Source organism: Apteryx rowi, unplaced genomic scaffold (genome assembly GCF_003343035.1).
Source record: "Apteryx rowi isolate R43461 unplaced genomic scaffold, aptRow1 scaffold_53, whole genome shotgun sequence".
Classification (NCBI taxonomy): Eukaryota; Metazoa; Chordata; class Aves; order Apterygiformes; family Apterygidae; genus Apteryx; species Apteryx rowi.
In genome coordinates, this window is record NW_020450794.1 from 3,270,578 (window position 1) to 3,286,637 (window position 16,060).

Genomic DNA, 16,060 nt, shown 5'->3' on the forward strand with positions numbered 1-16,060 from the left:
AATAACTGCTTGAAAGTTTAGCAGATATGTCAGGGGAGATGGTGTAATCTGCCAGAAGTGGGAATTAGTATTTCTCTGCAGAGTAAAAGACAACAGACAGTATGGAGTAGCCTCGACAGGAAAAATAACCGTTTGGGCTGATGCTGCGGCAAAGATGCAGATAAGTGGAGTAACAGAGACAAGCATTACAGGCAAAGTTATGAACCAGGAACATATTTGCATAGCATTTCAAATGAAGTTGTCCCGAAGTGACTGATAAAGCAGCAGGATTGAGCAGTATGAAGACTAAGTACTGGTCACAGAGCTTGGCCTTGAAGAAGTCACAAAAGGCATGAAAAGAACTGCTCAAGGATGCTCGAGGGAAAGAAGCTGAACAGGAGATTTATCACAGAATTATTTTCTGCTGCTAAATGCTTGTCTACTAAGTATCATAAGTTAAGCTTAGAGCGTTTTGCAGATGAACACACTGAACCTCACATAACTACTTTGAATTCTATTTTGCTTTGCATTTTCTGTTCAGAAAACTTAATTTTTAGTTTATTTGGATTTTTCATGCTGCACCATGGTATCCAGGACCCTGCTGCAGAACATGCTTTGTGGTCTGGTAGGAAAAAAAGTTATTATGCTATCTGCATACTTCAACTTATACTTCTGGTAGTCTGCCTGGCTAATGCTACTCTGATGCCTTACAGCCAAGGGGAAAGACAGCAAACAGGAATATCTGTATGAGTGTGCTCTGCCTTGGAGTGACTCGCACATTCAGGTTGCGCTGCATTTTTCTTGGGACGCGACAGGACCAGACAGGAAATTTCCTGAGCCCTCTGGAACTTAGGCGCGGCATCATTCCAGGCTGAATGTCCTCTGAAGCTTTTCCTCACAGGGCCCTTGGGATAATTATGGTTATCAGCCCACTGCTGATATGGTCATCAAGCCAAAGTCACTCAGCCACAGTTAGTTTGGAAGAGAAAGGAACAGAAAGGTGGTGCAGGCACACAGAACACAACAATGCAAAGCATAAATTATCTCTTTTCTTAGATAATCAGAGTTTAGCTTCTAGGGAAAACACAATTTTGGGCAAGCTTTGCACCATTAAGTTTGCAGAGGACCAAACAGAAGCCTTTCCTGGATCTGATAATTAAATGCTAATAGCCTGTTAATAGAACCACAGGTAGTCGAGAATCAAGTCTGCTATGACCCAATTTCCTAACCGAAAAACCTGTTATATGAAAGGATTCTGTGATTCACTATGCTCTTTAAGAATCAAAAGTTGCTTTGCAAACTAGGTTAGCGTTACTGCTTCCTCATCTTAGATTTGAGCGGGTTCCTCAGGCTTGTTTGGCAGCCAGCACCACCCCCGGTCTCTGGGATTTTGTATGCCCCTTGCTAGTAAATAAAGTCCGGTGGGACTGCATGCACAATCTGTTGTAGGCATAGGGGGATAAGTAATCCATTACAATACCTCTCAATGTTGTTTTAATCAAGTCTACCCTTCTACCCAGGCCTGAGAGAAATGACTTGCCAATGATTAATGTCAAATCCGTGTTCAAGTTCTGCTACTCCTAGCTTTCAAAATCACCCATCAGCACGATCCCTCTGCCATGAGGGCTGTCTTACTCATCTTGGCCCTTTTTGAGAAAACTAGTTTCACCTCTCCAAAACACCCATTATTTCTTACATGATTACTTGCATTTAAATGGATTTCCTCTGCCTTTTTTTCTTTTTCCTGATAGAATGGAAAAATAGCAGCACAGTGCCCAGAGTTCAGGCAAGTTATCTAATGTCAGATCACCATTTCTACCTGCTTGAAGTATCACGAGTACAACACTGATCCTAGATTTTGTTTCACAACAAATACAACCAGGACTTGCCATGCTAGGCTATACCTGACAAGAGACTTCCTGACAAGAAGGGTAAAATATATGGAAAACAGGTTCTCTAGTAAGAGTATATTCACATCTTGATTCACGTAAATTTAGGCGTCTACACTCTGATTAATGATCGTATGAATTATTCATGGCAATCTATCAATTTAGCTCCAAATTATTTGGGATTCCCAAAGTTTCACAAGCATATCATGAACTCTTCGAATCAAGCTGATCTGATTAATGTATATTTACCTGGGAAGTATTCTGTCAGGGAGTTTGTGTGCTGGAATAGCAACAGGTAACTTTTGCATTTGCCTTGCATAATCAAAGAGTCCTGGTAAATTATGGGAATAAAGCTGAGAAGCTTTACCTAGAAATTAGAAAACAAAAACACACTTCAAATACAAAACAAAAGGTATTCCAGCACTACTGATTAAGGATAGCAGAGTAACTCACCAGATATTGATAACAAACAATTATTCATGACATATAACCATGTACACCTTCGAGGAAACAGCTGATAAAGGAAAAAAATAAATTCAATTTTATATACACAAAACACGATTACATTAAGCCGATCAATTAATATCTACATAGACAATACAACAAAACTAATACTGACTTGCCTTTTTAAGCAGAAATTAGCTTAAGCCACGTAATATTTACCTGGATTCCAGAGTTAATTCAGAGTAAATCTTAGGCACACAAACTGTTTTACATACACATTAACATTTAGACAATTGAACATTTTATATCCATGTGCTCAGTATACTATAATTAGCCCACAATACGTCATTATAAAGATCAATCCAACCTTTTGCCAGAAACTTTAATGACCAACCTTTCTCCTTCACAGGAGAAACGCTTAACCACAAACCTCAGCACACAAAGCATCTTCAGTAAACTACAGCCATTCTCAACACTATGGTATTCCAAATCGCTTGAAACAATTAAAACTGGCACTTGAAGGGACCTTCCATACAATTACACGTTACACCTAAGTGACCAAGGGAGGCAGCAAATGACTGAGGCAGAGCTGTCATTTGTTAAATCCTGTAATTATGAGAAAGAGGGGGCTGAAACTGGTAGCACATCCTTTGGGGGAAAAAAGAAAAAGAAAAGAAAGAAAAAAAAAAGATAGATAAGGACAGTACTTCCCCCCTGCAACACTTCTGGAGCTTGCTGCCACAAGAGGTCGTGGAGATGGACAGTACCAACAGGCTAAAAAAGGGATTAGACATCTTCATGGACAACAGGTCCATAAATAGACACAAAAGGGAATAGGCAGAGACATACCCTCCAACATCCCTAATTCAACGACTGTAGATACTGGAGGAGTCAAAGGGAATGGGCAGCAGATAGCGGCTGGGCTCATGGGCATCTCCCACTGCCACTGCTGGAAACTGGCTATTGGGCTAGACAGACCACTCACTGGTCTGACCCAGCAGGACACTACTTATGCTTCAAACAAAACAAACAAACAAAAAAAACCCAACAAAAAACACATCCTCACTGCCGATATATTAGAAAGATTTGAAGAACTCTGGAGATTAAGTGAAAGATTTTTCCGCCAAAGCTTGAGAGATTAACCTTAGAGCTGTACTAACTCCTGGAAATTTGCATTATTTATGCTTCATCCAACAGAAGAGTGAAATGCAGTGGAAAAATAACCAAGGACACAACTTTTGTTCTTACAGTGAATTTTACCAGACCTAGAGGTCAAACAATGAAGTGAAACACAGGACTGGAAAGTGCTACATGAGTTAAAGCCCAGTTGACTATAATTATAAATAGCCATGTAATAAATGGTCAGCACAGGGGGCACGTAGCGCTTTTATTCCTGATGTCGCCTTATAACCTAAGAACACATTATAAAAACCTACAGCAATAAACTAACAGCCTGGTTGCATCCAAATTCAGTTTACAGGTTTGACTGGCACCGTACTGCGACTCTGGGTTTGGATTTGAGGATTAGAGACCAGCAATACTCTAAACTCCCAGGTTGCTGGCATCTGCACCCCTCCCCCTGCTCCACACACTGCTGGCTAAGTGTGCTTCCATCTCTTCTCGCCTCTGCGTGCTTATTACAACACCTCTCAAAAACCTCACCAGATACCACATGCAGAGCGCGGTGCTTAGAGAAGACACGGACAAATACGAGAGCATGAGGTTCATTATATCTACTCTCCTCGCCATTTTTAAGACACTGCTGTTGGTGTGCTTGGCCTACAGAAATTATTGTATTAGGGATGTTTCTCAGGGTATGTTTTACAACTGCAGCGTAGCAGAGAGGTACCTGAGCTAACTTTAAGCTAGCGAACTCAAGCACCAGTAGCTGATTACGGATTACACGGAGCTCAGTGCAAGCTAGCTAGGCCGCCTGCTCAACACAACAGACAGATCTACAAAGTCTGGACCCTGGAAGATGAACAAACACCAGTGCCTCCAGCTTACAGTGTGAAGGCTGTCCTTGCAATTTCCTCCATCTTGATGGCAGATGCATAGCTCCCTAAGTTAGGGAGAAGGCAGGAAAGAAAACAAGTCTCTTAGAGATTAATAGAAGAGCYGGAGAAGATGCTATACAGAAAAGCCTGCAATTGGCATTTCCCCCCTCCCCACTTTCCCCTCCAAAAAATTACTATTTATGAGATTCTGCAAAGACCGAATTTTAATTCGGATTCAATAAGTTGAGTCTCATCTTCAAAGCTGCTTTTAAGACCACAAGAATGGAACCTAGCAAATAAAGGATCTCCTCACTTTGTAGCTGTAACATATGTTTGCTGTAAAATATTCTATCTTGTAACACAGCTTTAAAGAAAATGGGAACCTTTACCCAAAATATATCAAGGAAATTCCATACTACTAAGCAAATCATTTAACTGCTGGATAATGCACTACGTTGAAGTTCAACACATTAATATGTGCAGACCTCCTACTTAACCATGGTTCAACCTACGAAAATCTTAAACATTGCACACAACTGAAAGGTATCCCTCATAGTAAACATTTAAGGTAAATCTCAGTGTACCTAGTGCCTATGTAACTGCAGTAAAGAGGATTTTAAAAAAAATATATACAGCATTAATCTGAGTGGCTAAAAAATGACGAAGATGTAATTTTTTCCAAAACTTCACAACAGAAATATACCTGCTCCATTGATGTTTCATGAAGTTCATTGAGGTTCAGTGTGTAAATACCTTCTTCTGCACCAAATATCAAGTACTGGTCTGTAAACATAAATAAATCCAGAAATTCTGATTTAAGGAAGGTGTGTTTTATAGGAGTATGCAACTTCTGTACCAAACCTTTACACACACAAACAAAACAAAAAGAGAGAGGGAGACAGAGAGACTGACTCAAAACAGTTACATGTATAGTCACTGTGTTTCAAAGCACTGAAAATTAATCTTGCCAAGGAAGCTTAAATTTGTGGATGGAGCTGTTGTAAGATCTTAGGAAAGATCAGTCTTATGTTTGCGGCTAACAGTTTGAACAAAGAGAGCAGTGATACAACCGTAAGCAAGAATTCAGGTGAATAATTTCCACTTATATAGATTAGCCAGTTTAAACATTTCCCTGTATTGTCTGACAGATCCGTAGCTATTTCCTGGAGTGCTTGAACAGTAATAGGGAGTGCAATGTTTTCATGGTATCTCGGGGGTGCCTCACTTCTGGAACATTGTTCCTCTCTTCTTTCTTGCAGTTGCAATGGAAGTTAATTAATACCTTCATTTGCATTTGCACACACAAACGAGACAGACATCTCACATGAAGACATCAACTGCAAAGACTGGCTTTAATAATTTCAGCTTCTAAAAACACCTAAGCATTTTCTTGCTCACTTGCTCAGTAGCATCCAGCTATGCAGCCAATAAGCAAAAGGCGGAATTGCAGGCATTACACATACAGTGTTACCAGTTATCCCTTTCACCAGGCTACTGAATAAAGCACTGAAACATATGCCTATATGAAAAGAGATCCAGAAGCCTGCATGACCACAAAGATTTAGAAAAATCAAACAGATGATAGAGACAAATAAATCTCAAGTAGGGCCTTGGGAAGTCAGATTTTTTAAAAATCAATTAGGATTGGCATGTTTGGCATCACCTACAGTGTGGAGAGAGTTTTGAATCTCAACCAAAGAATGTTTCCTTACCTTTATTCATATGTAATTTATTCTTTTTAATCAAAGCTGAAAACTGCACCCCTCATATCTTAATATAATTAGAAAACCCACTGAACTTCAAACAGCAGTGTTGCAATTAAGGAAGACTTTCTGCCTATACAAATAAATTTATTTTAAAAGGAATAGCCTTGCTCATCTAAACACTCTTGAAAACTTCAGGAGGATAAAATGGGTAAAATATACATAATATAATACCTCTTGTATCTGGATTTATCCATGATGTTGCACAATGAATTTTTAAGGGACAGCCATTGAAAACCTTTGAAAAGCAAGCACCCATCTGTAAAAGTAAAAACAAGTTTTTCTAAAAACAATGAAAAAATTACATAGGAAAAATTAAATTGTGACATTTCCAATAGGATTATTTTGACTTAAAGTAGTATTAAAAAAAAAAAAGAACCCCCCCCCCCAAATCCATACAGTTAAGAGCACAGCTTCATGTCATGCAGAAATAATCTCATCCAGACAACATATGCTGGCAAATGGGATTTTTTTTTTTAAGTGTTATTTTCTTTGTCTGTACAACCTTTCTGAGCAAACATGCCAGAATTAGTCTTTTTTAGGAGCTCCTAAATTAAGAGTCTAAGCATGTATTTACTGCAAAAATGTGACAAAACTGAGGAAGGTTCCTGAATTTTGTGATTTTAAACCAAACAGTCCCAACAGTGATGTTCTATTCCTGCCACATTTAACAAATTTAAAATCAAGGGTAACTTGTGAAATATTGTATTTGTAACTTAACACCTGTAAGAGATACTGGCTTTTATACATTTCCCCCCCCTTCTTTTTTTTTTGAACAAACAACAAACATTCAAAAAATGTCCTTTCTCAGCTTTAGTAGAAAAACATGTTCTATCTGCAAAATGCATTGGTATGAGTCAGTAATACTCACATGTACTTTAGGTGTGGGAGGAAGGCCATTACTAATTGGTTTCTAGAAAATAAAAGTTAAAAAGTATGTTTATACATCCATGTGCACATATTCTCCCCCCACTTGCGTAACTAAAATACAAATTGAAAAAAATAAAATAATAAAACACACACGCGCGCCCTTTTTACACTCCTGTTAAAAGCAGTTGGTAAATAAATAACTATAATTATACCAGCAGAAAATGAAAAGCCAGTACTTTTTTTGCATTACAGAAATGTTTACAAAATCCTCCTTGCAAATGTTTTAGACAGTAAGTAGAATCGCGCTGCGTCTTTCTATGCTAATGCACTAAGCGCCTCCTGGGACACCCGCTGTGTTCGACGTCACACGTACCACATCGGAAAGCCACGGCTGACCCGATCTGGTGGTGGCTACAGCCCCATTTTGGGCACAAGCTGAGGCTGGAGACCTTCCTGCCAACCAACACTTTCATAATTCCGTACAAGTTTGCTGACCACCCCTCCCGAATGTCCCCACACCACAACCTACTCATATCATTTTCTCTGGTTAAGGCCTCTGCTATGATTCCTTAATATCCCCAGCTGAATTTCTGCCCAATCTGTTACACATTTTTACATTAGGAAGATGCATGAAAGAAATCAGAATGCCATATGCAGCAATACAAAGTTTAAGCAATATTGCAATTGTTCAGCTGCTCAATAATCCAAGTAGTGACCTGAATTCTATCATTCAGCACTAAACTCACTTTACCATATCAGTAGGACTTAAAAAAAACAAAAACAAAAACAAAACAATGCCAGGAATATCATTTTCTCCTAGTAAAAACACACGACTGATGAAATGCTTGTTACAGGTACACAGGAAATTTCAAATGTACAATTTCAAAGGCCAAGTTCAAAGTAGTTCAGGAAACCATACTTTCTAACGGATTGCCAATATTACTGGCACTTCCTTAAAAACAAAACAAAACACACAATGTTTCTGCCCTATTTCCTCTTCGCTTCCCTCAAGAGCGCTGCATGTCCAACATCATCCTTAGAAGGAGCCACCGACGGGTACAGTTCCAGGTTACATTTAAGCTGATCTAACCACAGGCTTCCCACTCTCTTCTGTCCCACATTCCCACTTCCACCTTTGCATCACAGTAACGGGGTGACCATCACGCAAGTCACGCTGCTTTGATGGAAAAACTCCCTCGGGAGAGGAGAAAGCTGTCACGATGCATGATCTCTCAATCTGACGCAGAAAGGCTGCAGGAACGGGGGCTAGAGGGAAGCAGGAATATTCCCTTTCCTCAGTCCCACAGCTGGATCCCATTACGTACGATGGAAAACCCTGCATTCGCTGCTTGAGTGCAACTTCACCTGAGCGTACGTAGCTCAAGTCTGACACCGCACCCAAGCTCCTAAACCCTGAAACCCGGAGCTCCAGAGGCCGGTAGGCAAACAGTACTTATATCTAACCTCCTGAATCCAACTTCTCAATCTTTTTTTTCCTCTAGACACTAAGAAGCTTGTATGCCTGTACCTGGGATACAATAGGGACTCATTCAGGAACAGCCCTGATCCGGATCCTTTCCCAGGGCCAGCCAAATCCTCCAGCAAGCCATCAGGTGGCAGCATATTCCTTAATTTCCTCATTTGCTTATACAGTATCTGCTCAGTAAAATACATCTCTCTTGCATCATCTCTCTCTCATTACATTTCACACAAATATGTGAATACAAGCAGTAAACCTTCTATACCCATGATTAAGTTACAGTTTCTAATGAGAATTAAATACTGATTCAAACTTCAGCTTAAGACTATAGCATCCATGACTAGACAATCTAGTCAAAATGTGCTTTGACTCAAAGCAAACGAGATGCCACCCAGCGTTGTTTCTAAAGACTTTGCTTGCTCTTTTCCATTTGCACACTGAAAGCAGTTGAGACATTTTTAAATAAAACCTAAATACTTAAATACCTACCAGTATTTCTTTCTTCTCTTTCCTTGAAAAATTAGTGTCTCTAGCTTCATTCTGTTGATGTGGTGATCCCTCTCTTTCACCATTTAACTGTACAGAAGTGACTCCATTACCTTAAAAAAAAAGATCGACATTTCAAAAGTGTGTTCCTTTCTTCTACCTACAGATGGAAGGGTAGTCTAGTCTACAAACAATTTAAGGGCCAAAATCATGTCATTTCCATTGATGCCAGAAAATGGTCCAATAGCATAACTTATTTCTAAAGCATACATATTCTTACACATGCACATATAACTACCTATAAAGCCACATTCAGTCTCATTCCATGGTTTTTGGTAATTAGTATAATAAATCTGATGTGGGCAGAGAAAGGGATATGGTTATGGTTATGAGGAATAATGTATTTAATACATCTAATTCAAGAGAAACTTGGAGATACCTAACGATTCAGTTATCAATTCTTTATACATAGCATCAAGGCATTTCTTAGTGCTGGATGTTTAAGCATATTACATACTTCAAGGTCATACATCTACTGCAGTAGTAAGGGAGTAATAAGGAAAAATTAGTAAGATACCAATTACGAGTCAGATGCTAAACTTGCTTAAAACAAACCAGTCTAGTAGAGCACTCAAAGCATCAGACCTTAACATAAGCATCAAAGAAACCGCCTGAGTGAACAGTAAATAAGCACAATTACCTGCCATACCACCCTGCCCAGTTCATTACATATGAAAGGGAACTCTGAAAGCCAAACTCTATTCCTGACACATTTACAGAACTCAAATGACAACAGTGGACATAGCGGGGCAGAACCTGGAACTTACATACAAGAAAACTTATTTTATTCCCTGTGACAATCTTGATAAATTACATTATGAGCCTGTTGCTTAGGAAAGCAACTGTGCTGCCACCGACATGAGCAGGAATCCTGTTTATGGCTTCACTGGAAGAGGAATTCCACCCATGTGGAGCTTAAGCGTGCAGTCTTCATGCAATTTAGTTGTCACGCACTTTCTGCTACTTGCCCACTACAGAAAAGTTACCGCAGTATGTTTTAATGTGTGCATAGGTGAGGATGTAGAAATAAACTGCACTACATTATTTAAGAAATACCTGTACACTTCTTGGTGTCACTCTTATTACCTAAAACATTAGATTTCTGTGGAGGTAACCGAGGAGGTGGTGGTCTGGGTGGAACCTGAGATGCAGATTTTGCTGGACTCTCTGATGTCGGGCATCTCTTGATTGTCCCTTGATTATCATTTTCAGAAGAATGAGTTTCTTGGGGGATAAAGATGGATTTAGGCTGAAAAAAAGACATAGTAATACTAATTACGGAATGAAAAAGATTCAAAGCATCTGTGTTGTTCTCAATGAGAACACAAATGCAATATCTGGATCCGGGAATTTTCACCTATAAAGTGATGTGTTCTGCCATGCAAACAAAACAAAAAACCCAAACAAACAAAAACCCCATCATGCTAGGGAGAAATGCGTAGCAATAAAGACAGATCTTCCATTGACAATTTATTGAATTATTATATTCAAACCATGCATTAAACAATAACTGTGCACACTGACATGTCACAGTTTATGACTATGGATAACCAAACCAGAGGTTTAAGTAGAAACTCAGGAACATTCAACGATATGGCCAGAATTTTAAAGGAGAGAATCCCGGATAGGGGTTTTAATCACAAAGGACAAAATTGTTTAGACAGTGGCTGCACCAATGCTGCTTGTAAAATCCTTCTCAGTTATGCAAAATTCATTAGTGCAGGAAGAAGAGTAATCAAACCTGCAGCTTTTGCCCGGGGAACTGATAGCCATCAGACAACACCACCACCACATTTAGCATTTTTTTTTCCCCTTTTTAATTTTGCTCATATTAAGATAACTTCACTGCAAGAAGATTCAATTAATCTTCAAGTGGCAGTATGCAAAACCTAATCTGATCCAGGCACACATCTAAAGATCACATTCTTCCACCAGAAGTTAGCAAGCAGATGCTTAATTTGGCGGTCTTCTTTTTAAATTACTTCTGTGGCACTAAATTTTGGAACTACCCAATTCTGTTCCTTTCCAAGTATCAGAAGGGCAATTTGTCAGAAAATGGCACTTTCACTTTGGTCAGTATGGTACAGTGCAAGACTTTGTAGCCTTTAATTGCAAATCTACATAAACATATGGGTCAAACCCCACCTTGTTATACCATTGACTTACAACTTGATTTAAGTCTTCAAGTCATGGCTGTGACAAAATCCAAGAGAACTGGCGGCACCTTCATTTAGAGACTTATACTTTTTTTTTTTTTTTTAAGTCATTTAAAAAAAAAATTTAAAGCCTTTCTGTATGTTCCCTTTTATCTGGGAAAACAACCCCCCCCACACTTACCTTTGGTGGTAAAGGAGGTGGCACTTTAGGTTTCATAGTAGCACTATAAAGAAAAGAAACAAAACAGGTTGTTATCCAGTCTCTCTCTCTGACCCTCATATCACAGTGTTTGAGAGAATACAGGATTTTATAAATGCTATACAAGTAAACACCATTAACATGTCAACAGCACTATTATGTCCAAATAACTGCGTAATTAATACTTTCAAATCCTGTTTTCTCACTGCCGTGCATACCACAGACACTAGCAGGGAGAACTCCAGTGACACAGATCATCCCCTGGAGGGCATGAATGTCTTGAGCTGATCTGCTAAAGATGCACATACTTGTGCAGAAAATTCCTTCAAAATTCATTCCTTGAAAAATTCACCATTGACTTCTTTGAAATAACTTCACACAGGAAAGCAAAATCCATCTGCAATGTACAGCTAGTCTGCTGTCTGGTTTTATTTTCTTCTCTCCTTTCTTTCTTTCTTTCAGGAGTTTCCTTTTTTCCACAGAACTCTGCTGAGAAAGACAACTTTTTAACATGAGAACCATTCAACAGCTTGGTTCTGGAGCACAAGGTGTCTGCACGAGAGAGGAAAGCTGAAGCATCAGGGGCTTTCTTCCTCTGTCAGTTTGGTGTTTTAAAGAATATGCTGTGTTTTTCTTAATCCTAAATTCCTAATGTTTTTACAGAGTCTTGTGCTGTCCTGTTTCCTCATCTTTTGGAACAGAAAGCTGTTTCCATTAAATAAACCAGGAATACAGCTGCGAAAACTTGGCATTCTTGCACAGTATTTTGCTTATTTTTAAATTATGCTCCTCCAAAGTTTTAGGAAAATATCCAAGAAGTGAGATGTTTGTTTGTTTACAGATCAACCACCTGTTTGGTTTGCTTCATTCTTTTCAGGAGTTTCTGTCATGGCATCCTATCAGCTGCCTTTTTTTTTTTTTTTCTTTTGGAGAAGCTGGAAGGGGAGTTTGGAGAACAGGTTACCCTGTGATGTTTGCTTCAACCACAACGATGGCAGAAGTTACATTCCCTTCACAACGCAGAATGAGGCATAAGTCCTCAGAGTTGCATGCGTCCAAGCTCCATTCCTATTTTGTTCCGCATCCTTCCTTGCTTCTCACAATGTTACTGGGCAGTCACATGTTAAAAAAATGCCAAGGACTTGGCATGAACGTTACAAATGTTTGTGCAAAGGACTGCACATCCTGGTGTAAGCAGCAAGGCTTATATGGATTTTTTCACCGTTGATGATGCAGAGCGGTGACCCCAATAATTTTTGATTTCAAAGCTTCCATAACCAGGAAGCTCAAGCATCGTCAGCTTTGCTACATGAGAGAAAGAAAAGTATCAAAACAATCAAAATGATTAGAAGACGGAAAACACTTTATATTATTCCCTGAAGTGTGTGGGTTCTCTGCTGCTATGAATCACTCAGTTTGAGAGTCATGCAGTGGCATCAGTTTGGACTGGCAAGGGTACAGCTGCTTCATTTGTTTGAGTTCTGGATCTGAGAGAAAAAATGACTGATGTCACGTGTGGTCTTCAATCGCAGCTCCATCGCACAGAATACAAATCAAACAAAAGCCCTGAATCTTCAGTGGGCTCCAGAGAGATATGTGAGACTGAGTTCATGTCCCACATACTGATGCAGAGCTTTGGGCTCAAGCTGATACCAAGAGGAGAGTCATGGATGCAGAATCTATCTGATTCACGGTTGAGGCTGTCAAGGCTTATCCCATGTTTACAGGAAAATTTCAGGCCCTCTCCATAGGACAAGAATACTTAGGATGAAACATGGGAAGAAGCAAAAAACCCCAGGACTTTCCTGGAACACCAACTGTGATTGACCTTAGGGTCAGACAAATTGAAATCTCCTGGAAGCTCTCATGCGCTCTCTCGTTCAGCCTGAAAAAGAAAATCCACAGAAACACGACAGCAACAGAAACGCCTAAAGCAGCCAATGCTGCATGAAGGTTTTAATGGAGCTTGGGTGAGAAACCAGGACCTCAAAGCAAAGCAGTCGGCGCAAGCACTTCAAGAGGTTCCAATTCCTGGAACATGACTGAAATAGATGATACTGGCTGCAAACAGAGTAAGAAGGGGGAAAAGCAACATTAAGCAAAAATGAAACAGAGACACAGCTGTACACAAAAACCAGCTAGAGATTAGCACAGATGGAAGAGAAACCAAGCTGAGCTGGCTTGCACAGCAGTGCAGATGTCCAGAGCATCTTCGATGAAGGCCATCAGAATGGAGTTGGTGGTAAGGAGCTCTGGGGGACTGTTATATTCTACTATACGAGAAGCCTGAGTTACCATTACTAGCACCAAAATCTATACAGCTATGAGCAAAGCAGGTTCTCAGCTTGGTCCACATGCTGAGAACAGACCGAAGAGTAACATTATCACACTTTTCTCTTCAAAGATAACACAAGGGAGTTTCATTTTATTGATGAGCTGTGTAATTGAGCACGTCTTTAAACAACCACTTAATAATGAAACATGAGAAATTTCTTAAGCAATTAGCAAGGGAAAAAAGCCTGCTAAAAAAATGACTAAAAATTATTTTTCTTCTATAATTATCACTTGTGTCAAATGGCAAGCCTGCTTGCATTTTGAGATCATTAAACAATGCAAGTTTCATGTGCTGGCACCTAACTAAGATCAGACGCTATAAAGATCAGTAGCCTTACCCCTCCTCTTGAAGAGGACTGTCCCTCCTGCTCAGTACACAGTAATAAAAACCACTGCCTTTGTTACAAGAGAACAGCAGTAAAATAACGCAAGAAAAATTTTACAGAGATATTTGGTTCTCTGTATAAAAGTAAGCAATCCAGCAATGGATAATGCTTGTTTTATAGGTTTCTGGTATGAAGCAACAGCTTTCAAAATTATCCATTAACAGGAAAGCAAACAAGAATCCTGTCTCAATAGCACCTTTCCTCTCTATCTTTACACCGGATTTATTTAGGACTGTAGAATTCCACATGGTGGCTGTGTGATTCACTAAAAATGTTTCAGCTCTCATCTGTCAATCAGAAAAGCTCAAGAATGACATTTATTCCAGTGGAATTTAGTATCTTTAAGACTTGTTTATCTACAGGGTCTTTGCCAACACATAAGCTTGCTCCCTCTGTGATAACAGAATGCAAGCTAGCGCTGTTCCAGAATCAAGGACCTGCACAAGCATCCACCTGGCTGAAAGTGCAGACAGAACAAACTCAGATGTCTTGAGAAGATGGTTACAAATATATTTTACATAAAATTTTTAATGAGATTTTTTGAATATACAGTCATTAGTTCTAAAAACAACAACAAGACTAGACTTGGACGATTTACTGGCTCAATATAACTATGCGAAGATTTTGTTCAATAATAGAAGATGAGAGGACACTGGAATATAAACCGTACCAAGTGAGGAACAAGATTTTTTCCCCCTAACTTATCACAAATTTATCCACAGAATAAGCAAAATTCTGGTAATGTAATCTATAAACTACTTTAAATATGTACCTTTAAAAAGGCTACAGAAAAAGAATCCTGAACTGTTATGGATAGGACACAATTCAACCAAAATTTTATTTTGAATCAGACTTTCTTCTTGGGGAAAAAAAAAAAAAGAGGGACTTACTGTTTAGCATCATCGTCTGCATCATCATCATCTTCTAAATGTGCCACATGTCCCCTAAGGAAAGGAACAAGGTACTATGGCTGAGTGAATTTTATCAAAAAGACTTTGGCTACTGTGAAAAATTCTGAGCTCAAGGGCTACTACCTCTTCTAGAGTTTTATTGTCTGTTAGATTTTTATCATTATTATTACTATTATTATTAAAAGCACAGCTGCAATCCAGACAACTAAGCCTCTCCCATATCTTCTTGGCATGTAGAGGGACAAACAACAACTTGTTGTGACACACATAAGAAATCAATGCACAAATGACTGAAACGCACAAGAGGAAAAAAAAAGAACAGAATTACCGCTGATGCAGTTCTTCTTCAACTGATTTTAAGAGACTCCTTCAGCATTAAATAAGAAATAAGAACAGAGTTAATTGCTGCACACAAACTTAATCATCAAAAGCCAGGGCAAATGCTCCTGTGATTCTATCAGTAAATAATCCAAAGCATTTTAGCTGGCTTTCAGAACATATATTGACTATCTACATATGAACAAACACTGGTGCATTTTTTAATCTGCACACTTTAATCTGCATTTGTTAATGTATTGCTATTAAGTGAAATGGTCCTTGTTCCTTGTGCTGTAAACCAAGGACTGATTTAACTCGATTCAATTTAAAACAAAGCCATAATATCCAGGAAAATTACTATCACCTCCCCCCAAAAAAAGGTCAGACTGACAAGAGGATTGAATTAGTATTGGAATAAATTCCTTCTTCCCCAGTTATTTTTTCTAACATTAACTTCATTTTTGTGTCTTTGCCTAAAAAGAGATTTCAATGTGGCGTAAAGATGATAAAGTCCAAGCAGGGAGGAAGAGCAGGTGTAACATGGGGATCAGAAACATCAGGATTTCTGAAGGTATCAGTATTCATATTTCCCCCAAATATGATGTCTACAAATAGTATGTTCTATGCTTAGGTTTTCTCCATTTTTTGCAATTTAGCAATGCAAAGCTAGGCACCCTAGTTTCAACGTGCCTAGCTAGGAATTAAATTAAGAAGTTGGGTAGAAAGGCATTATAACATGAAAAACTATTTCACATGATTAATACATCAAAATTATGACACCTACAAAC

General features: G+C 39.0%; 1 protein-coding gene across 21 annotated transcripts in view; it reads right to left on the minus strand.

Moving 5' to 3' along the window:
* Positions 1–16,060, minus strand: part of MAP4K3 (mitogen-activated protein kinase kinase kinase kinase 3) — an 80,178-nt gene that overhangs the window by 15,939 nt on the left and 48,179 nt on the right. For 12 of the 21 annotated variants that reach the window (XR_003255907.1, XR_003255906.1, XR_003255903.1 and 9 more), the window contains 10 exons: positions 15,283–15,321; positions 14,934–14,987; positions 11,306–11,348; positions 10,025–10,217; positions 8,912–9,021; positions 6,944–6,985; positions 6,247–6,331; positions 5,013–5,092; positions 2,322–2,382; positions 2,118–2,235 (listed from right to left, as the gene is read on the minus strand). Coding sequence is in view for 15 of the 21 variants with exons in the window: in XM_026080646.1 (XP_025936431.1) it covers positions 2,118–2,235; positions 2,322–2,382; positions 5,013–5,092; positions 6,247–6,331; positions 6,944–6,985; positions 8,912–9,021; positions 10,025–10,217; positions 11,306–11,348; positions 14,934–14,987; positions 15,283–15,321 (825 nt within the window). In the remaining 6 variants the exon portion in view is untranslated. The remainder of the gene's footprint in view (positions 1–2,117; positions 2,236–2,321; positions 2,383–5,012; positions 5,093–6,246; positions 6,332–6,943; positions 6,986–8,911; positions 9,022–10,024; positions 10,218–11,305; positions 11,349–14,933; positions 14,988–15,282; positions 15,322–16,060) is intronic. The other 9 variants (XR_003255908.1, XM_026080656.1, XM_026080651.1 and 6 more) reach the window with 4 other exon arrangements.